Source organism: Sinocyclocheilus rhinocerous, unplaced genomic scaffold, assembly GCF_001515625.1.
Source record: "Sinocyclocheilus rhinocerous isolate Xijiao unplaced genomic scaffold, SAMN03320098_v1.1 scaffold1256, whole genome shotgun sequence".
Classification (NCBI taxonomy): domain Eukaryota; kingdom Metazoa; phylum Chordata; class Actinopteri; order Cypriniformes; family Cyprinidae; genus Sinocyclocheilus; species Sinocyclocheilus rhinocerous.
The window spans coordinates 982,226-989,782 of NW_015646445.1; the positions used below are offsets into that span (position 1 = coordinate 982,226).

General features: G+C 38.4%; 1 protein-coding gene across 1 annotated transcript in view; it reads right to left on the reverse strand.

Moving 5' to 3' along the window:
• The window catches only part of LOC107707818 (protein HIRA-like), a 28,417-nt gene that overhangs the window by 3,587 nt on the left and 17,273 nt on the right, over positions 1-7,557 (reverse strand). The window contains exons 13-22 of the mRNA XM_016511910.1: positions 6,109-6,194; positions 5,840-6,016; positions 5,578-5,745; positions 5,298-5,493; positions 3,933-4,031; positions 3,050-3,198; positions 2,812-2,973; positions 2,556-2,614; positions 1,638-1,743; positions 1,414-1,536 (exon numbers count right to left, since the gene is read on the reverse strand). Of these exons, the coding sequence (XP_016367396.1) occupies positions 1,414-1,536; positions 1,638-1,743; positions 2,556-2,614; positions 2,812-2,973; positions 3,050-3,198; positions 3,933-4,031; positions 5,298-5,493; positions 5,578-5,745; positions 5,840-6,016; positions 6,109-6,194 (1,325 nt within the window). The remainder of the gene's footprint in view (positions 1-1,413; positions 1,537-1,637; positions 1,744-2,555; positions 2,615-2,811; positions 2,974-3,049; positions 3,199-3,932; positions 4,032-5,297; positions 5,494-5,577; positions 5,746-5,839; positions 6,017-6,108; positions 6,195-7,557) is intronic.

Here is a 7,557-nt window from a genome sequence, read left to right on the forward strand (position 1 = left end):
TTTTATTTTAAATAAATGCTGTTCTTTGAACGTTCTATTAAAGGATCTTGGGGAAAAAATGATCAGAGTTTACACAAAACTATTAAGCAGCACAAATGTTGTTCAACTGTTTATTGTTTTTGATAATAATAAGTGTTCCTTGAGCATCAAATTAGCATATTTCTGACGGCTCATGTGACACTGAAGACTGAAGTAATGACTGCTCCAGCATTGCCCTCACAGGAATAAATTATTTTAAAATATCAAAACAGAAAACAGTTATTTCAAATGGCAATCTTTCACATTATTACTGTTTTATTCCAAATAAGTGCAGCCTTCTTCTGACTTCCAGACTTCTTTCAACATTATAAAATCTTACGGACCCCAAACTTTTGAAAAGTCATGTACATCTTTGTTTTCAATCACACTTATAACATCAGGATTCAGATTATATTTCTATCGACTTGAACCATGTTGCAGTTCCTAGAAAAAGTTTACAAACAATGCTTTTCTTTTCAAGCCAAACACTCTTTTTCTTGTTAGAGAGTGGTTATTTTGGACCCTGTCGAAATAATCAGATCTCTACTACCACCACCTGCCCAAAACAAGGTAGTACTACATAAGGACCAACTAAAGTGCCCTGATGTTAGTTTGTAGCACCAGCAAATAAATCACCATACGACACACGAGAGAGAAAGGAGCAACAGATTTTAGAATTGGTAAATTGATTATTCCTTTTTTAATTGAAGATTGACCATTTTCTTTATTTTATAGAAAACGGAGAAAAAAAAGAAATTGCCTTTTACAAACATTTACAAATAAATGACAAGCGGCTGTACAAATAGGAACTGAAAGAGAAAGACAAAAGAAAGGAGGGAGGGCGAGTTGCATCACCACTTACAGCAACTTTTAGTTGTAGAAGTGAAAATGTCCAGTTTTAAGATGACTGCCATGCAAACCTTGTGCTTGATCAAAATTGTCCCAAAATGTGAGTTACCCCATACTTTCCTCTTTCCTACCACCGGCACAAAGTTTACAAACATAATTAATAAATGTATTTAACAAATTAATTCTTAAAAAAAAAAAGCATTGTTATTTTTGTCAATTTTTATTAGTGTCCATGTCTGCTTTAAAATCAGTAAAGCTACGGCAGACCGTTAGCACATGTACAGGTCAGGGGTAAAACATCAAAAAGTCAAAGGTGAAGTGCTATTTCAAAAGCAGCAATTCGAGCTGATCCTGGTACTCAGTGAAGAGTCTCTGGAAAATGTTCAAGCTCTTTAAATTAATAATTCCCACAATTCTGTTCTACTATGTTGTCATCATTATAGTTTTAGTGCGGACTTCCCTATTCTCATAAAATCAGTATTAAAGCTAATTCTAGTGATTGTGAATCAGAAAGCAGCATTAGCAAAGTACTAAAATGGCTGTTACCTTAGATTACGGCCCTGTGTTAGGGCCAGTGGCCCCATGGAGCCCAGAGCATCCTGAGCGGACACGCAATTGCGGAAGTCTGTGCACTGTACAAGAGAGTCCTGCTTATCTGCGATCAAATTCCTATTAGAGATGAAGAGAAAAGACAATCATAGCGGCCCTTGAAAATTCTTTGGACAGGTTCTGGTTGTTAAAACTTAACACATGGTTTGTGTTTCACTCACCAGGTCTCCAGCGACGAGTTAAAGCAGTATGTTTTTCCATTTGACAGCGACACCACAGCTACACCTTGCTGAGTCAAAAAAGACTGACTTACTGTGGCGTCTGTGCCTGGAGTGAGAGAGAGATGAGGTATTATTAGATTTCAATTGATTTATGATAGTTCATTAGTCAAATTATTGCTACCCATCATTTTGCTCTTTTCATGTAATTCAGCAGTTTTGTGTACCGTACCGTAAGATTTTTAAATGCTTTTGAGAAGTCTCTTATTCTCACCAAAGCTGTGTTTATCTGACCAAAAACACAGTATAAAAAACAGAAACATTGTGAAATACTACTACAATTTAAAATACGTTTTCTATTTGAATTTATTTTAAATTGTAATTTATTCCTGTGATGCAAAGCTGAATTTTCAGCACTCAATACTCTTTCAGCGGTCTTCAGTGTCACATGATCCTTCAGAAATCATTCTGATATGCTAATTTTCTGCTCAAAGAACATTTATTCTTATCAATGTTGAAAACAATTATGGAAACCGTGATACGCTTTTTCTATTTCCCGGATTCTTTGATGAATAGGAAGTTTAAAATAACAGCATTTATTTGAAATAGATATCTTTTGTAGCATTATAAATGTCTTCACTGTCACTTTTGATCAAACAATGTGTCCTTGCTAAATACACTAATGTGCCACTTGTAATTGCTTTTCCTCTGACTGAAAAGCATGAGCTTCAGCTCTTATTCAGTCTCTCTTTTTTTTTTTTAAATCACGTTATTGTTAACAAATGGCAGACAAAAATATTTTTCCAGCCCATGTAACAATAATATTTATGAACAGCAGAAATCAAGGGGGTGGAGTTTAGTGAAGAGTCAATTAATGAGGTCAACAAAGATATAAAAAGGAGGAAGAAAACTAAATCACACCTGATAAGATTGGATTCAGAGATTCATTTTTGACCAAAGCCGTCTGTTTCTGAACATCCCTGCCGAGAAAAAGACAATACCAGCCATTTAATGTCAGATCTAGATCTTTCAGAATTGATGTAAATAATCACTAGCCTGTAAAAAAAGGCACAAATCAACCTGACTCCTGTTACAAATACGGCCACGTTTTTAGCATCAGTCAACAAATGACTTGTCTGGACTTTTCTATTGAGAAACAGAGAGGAAGGGTCAGTACCAGACAGACAGCGTGGCTGATGCGGTCAGCGCCATGACAAAGTGTCTCGAGCAATGAAGTGCTGACATGGGGGCGGGCAGAATGATGGATGGAATCAGTCTCCGTCCACACGCAGTGAAGACAGAGAGTGTGCGGTCCTCGCAAGCTACAGCAACAACATCGCTATGAAAAAAAGAAAGCAAGTTACTTTTACTCAAGATATTAACATCAGGCATAAACCAGTGTGTTGTGTGCTCACTTGCTGCCAGCTGCGATGATGATGCGACTGGGCAGCAGCGCGTCCCACTCTCGCCCCTCTCTGCTCCATTTGAGCTGACTGAGACGAGATCCAGACACCACAGAGACCTCGTTCTCCACCTCCAGATACGTGACGCCATCTGTGCTCACCTAAACCGCAGGTTAAAAACCCCATGTAATCAAATTGAACGTTTCGTAGATTTCAGTCCTTGTTTTTATTGTTAGCTGATTTAGATCCTGGGTCATTAACCAGGCTGGTTTTTCCTCCAGCAGTGCTATTGAGTCTATGTCTGAATTGCATTTAACACTCTTACAGACATAGTACTTGAGCTTCCTGATTACACATTATGATCTGCCGAGAGCGTTAATTGCATAGACAGGACTGATATATTGGGTGTAGAGAGTTTTTGTGCCATACCTGAGTGCTGAATGATTTCTGTATGGATGGGGTAGGAAGTTTTAACACTGCTATAGGTGTTGTTAACCGAGACGGCTCCTTCTCCAATGAGACTGGAGTCTACAAGAGAAAAGACCAATCAATCACATGGGTTCTAATGAAGGACCCTCAGGGTCTCATATGTGCCACCTCCAGATACGTGACGCCATCTGTGCTCACCTAAACCGCAGGTTAAAAACCCCATGTAATCAAATTGAACGTTTCGTAGATTTCAGTCCTTGTTTTTATTGTTAGCTGATTTAGATCCTGGGTCATTAACCAGGCTGGTTTTTCCTCCAGCAGTGCTATTGAGTCTATGTCTGAATTGCATTTAACACTCTTAAAGACATAGTACTTGAGCTTCCTGATTACACATTATGATCTGCCGAGAGCGTTAATTGCATAGACAGGACTGATATATTGGGTGTAGAGAGTTTTTGTTCCATACCTGAGTGCTGAATGATTTCTGTATGGATGGGGTAGGAAGTTTTAACACCGCTATAGGTGTTGTTAATCGAGACGGCTCCTTCTCCAATGAGACTGGAGTCTACAAGAGAAAAGACCAATCAATCACATGGGTTCTAATGAAGGACCCTCAGGGTCTCATATGTGCCTTGGTCATGAAGTTAATGGAATAGAAGATATAGGGATTATAGTATAGAAGCCATAGTCAACTAATGTCGATTTTTTTTCTTATATTTCTGATATGTATTAAAAAAAGTTGTATGTATATATGTATATGTGCGACCCTGGACCACAAAACCAGTGTTAAGTAGCACGGGTATAATTGTAGCAATAGCCAAAAATACATTGTATGGGTCACAATTATAGATGTTTCGTTTATAGTTAAAAATATTTTGGAAATTTCCTACCGTAAATATGTCAAAACTTCAGTTTTGATTAGTAACATGCATTGCTAAGAACTTCATTTGGACAACTTTAAAGGCGATTTTCTCAATATTTTTATTTTTTTGCACCCTCAGATTCCAGATTTTCAAATAGTTGTATCTTGGCCAAATTTTGTCCTATCCTAACAAACCATACATCAATGGAAAGCTTATTTATTCAGCTTTCAGATTATGTATAAATCTCAATTTAAAAAAATTGACACTTAAGACTGGTTTTGTGGTCCAGGGTCACATATACACATTTATACACTACTGTTCACAATTTTGGGGTCAGTATGTTTTCTGTTAAAAGAAGGATGCATTAAATTGATCAGAAGTGACAATAGGACATTTATATTTCAAATAAATGAGTATATAAATCTATCGATTCATGAAAGAATCCTGAAAAAAAAAAAAAAACTGTGTCCACAAAGATATTAAGCAGCACAACTGCTGCAAAACAACTGCTTTCCAAACTGAAAATAAGTCTTTAAGCAGCAAATCAGCATATCAGAATGATTTCTGAGGGATCATGTGACACTGAAGACTAGAGTACTGATGCTGAAAATTCAGCTTTGCCTTCACAGAAATGAATTACTTTTTAAAATAGAAAAATGCTTCTACTGTATTTTTGATAGATAAATAAATGCAGCCTTGGTAAGCATAAGACACTTCTTTCAAAAACAAAAAAAATTTAATAAATTTACAGACCTCAAACTGTTGAATAGTAGTCTATAATATGTATAAAAATCCATATTAAAATATTGATATACTTTCAGAATTTTTAGTGGCATTGTTTTATTTTACATGCTTACAGCATGCTGTGCTTTAGCGTTTACACAGTAAAACCCCCTTCAGAAAAGATCTGAACAGGCCCCATCCATCGACTTTGAGGTCCAGGCATCTTTCGAAAGAAGAAATGTCACCTGTGGGAAGGGCTGAGATATGGGCATCATTTTGGCATCTTTCCTCGGCCTTCCCTTCTTCCTCTTCTCTACCACCTCTGCTCCCTCCATCTCTCCCTTCCTCTTGGCCATAGATTTCACCATGATCTTGTCCTCACTGTCGCTGCTGGTCTCATCTTTTCCTTTCGGCTCCTTCACAGAGCTGCAGTCTTTTACCCTGAGACAGAACCACAAAACAACTTCAGTTTGTTTTTAAGTTCAGTTTAGAAGAACACACCGGTTATCATGCAGACTTTATTACCTGTCAAGCGGGGTGATGCCTATAGTGAGGGGTACACTAGTGACCCCTGGCGTGGCCTTTGACCTTTCAGTAAATCGTGAATCCAGTGCTTTCATGGGCTCGATCTTGGAGGCAGATGTCAACAGCAGATTCGATTTCATCCCGATCGAGTTCACAGCTGCAGTTGCACTAAAAGAGAGACCAGAGAAAGAAAAAGAAATGAGATTTTTAAAAAGTATTGGTTGAGAGAGAGGGGAAATGGGACATTACATAGTAAACTTACCTGTCCTTGTTCTCTTCTGCAGTTTTGTTGGGAGAGGTGGTGGTGGGGTCATGGGAGGGTCGCAAGCCAAGTGAGTTGGCTGTACTGGAATCCGAAGAGATCTGAGGGGTGAGCTGAGTCGATGCAGACGACCCCGGCAAGATTGGGACGCTGTTGAACAATGCTGGTGAGAAGTCCCTGGGTAAAAGTAAGAGACATTCAGCCACTGAATGTATGCTGTGGTATAGGTGAGTGATAATTTTAGACGTGCTGTTGTGCGTGTTCGTTACCCCGTGTCGAGCTGTGCAATGCAGAGAGGTGTGATTCTTCTCCTCCCATCTGCAGTTCTGGTCTCCACCTGCTTCTTTAAGAGGTTCTGCCCAAAAAAAAGTGCCATTTGTTAGCAACTACAGTCCTGCAAACATATTTTTTGGGGACAAAAGTGTTAAGTGCTCTCTAAACTACTATGCTATGACCATCTTGGTATTAAATGATACATAAATATACAGATTCATACACAGACAGAGAGACAGGCAGATGTGCATGCAAATTGTATGCAAATTATTTAATATCACACACCCACACATTATGTATTTGCATGTAATATGCATGTAAACTATTACAATTTTACATAACCACTCATGAGAAGTATTTCATTTAGTCCCAGAAAGTACTTGGACACTTTTAGACTCTTAAGTCACACATAAAATATATCAATTTCATATATTCAGATACCTAAATCTCAAACCATCTGCAAACAAATTTTGCTAGACGTGGTTTGGATTTTAAATATTTGACAGAGCAGGAAACTATATTTTGTAAACTTGCAAGCCAGCCATGGCTGGAGGTGGAAATACTAGTAAGCAATCATTACTTACCACATCATCATTCAGCATATTCATTTTAATCATTTTAAAATAGCACTGCTGTGTGTATGGTTACATATTCTTTCTTCTGACCTTTCTGATGTCCTCCAGGGACTCTCCGTTGAGCACATTGGTGAGTTTGGGTGTCTGGCTCTCAGGACCGATTCCCTGGGCTTCATTGGGGTTCTGGTTCACCTGCCGCTCCTGCTGATACTTCAGCATTTCTGGGTTCTCAATGATTGTGCTGGAAAGTTGGGACTCCATCGTGATGGCCAGACTCTTTCCATAGATGTTCTGATGAATAGCATTCTACAGAAAGATACACAGAAATCTTATTTTGGAGACTCGAGTCTTTCTGCCACCTTGTTAGTTTGTGTGTGCTAAATAACTAACCAAAAGTAGCAAAGCTATTAAGCCATTTACATTCTTCAGAAGCGTGACAGTAGCTCAGCTGTTTTCAAAACAGTTTGGCTTTTCCTGTAACAAGCTATTTTTTTTTAAATGCTACATGGCTGTTTTTGTCACACTGCATTAAGCAGGCAAAGGCAATTAGCAAACACTCTCCTACAATGTCTTGTGCATCTCTTTAAGTAGCACTGGAAACTTTGATTTAGTGTAACATTCTGAATGAACTAGGGATGTTCATTTTAACCGTTTAAAGGGGGGTGTACACGGTGTGATTCTGAAGGTCGGAACGTCGTGAGCTCTGGCACATGTCACGATTGAGTTTATCCGAAAATCGTACGGAGGCAGTCACACACGACACGAATTTACTACGATTTTACAAACTCTGACGTAAGCATTACGTTTCCCGCCATTCATAAAAATATGGATTCTGAGGACAAAATAGTTTTCTTTGTGGCAGGCGGCTTG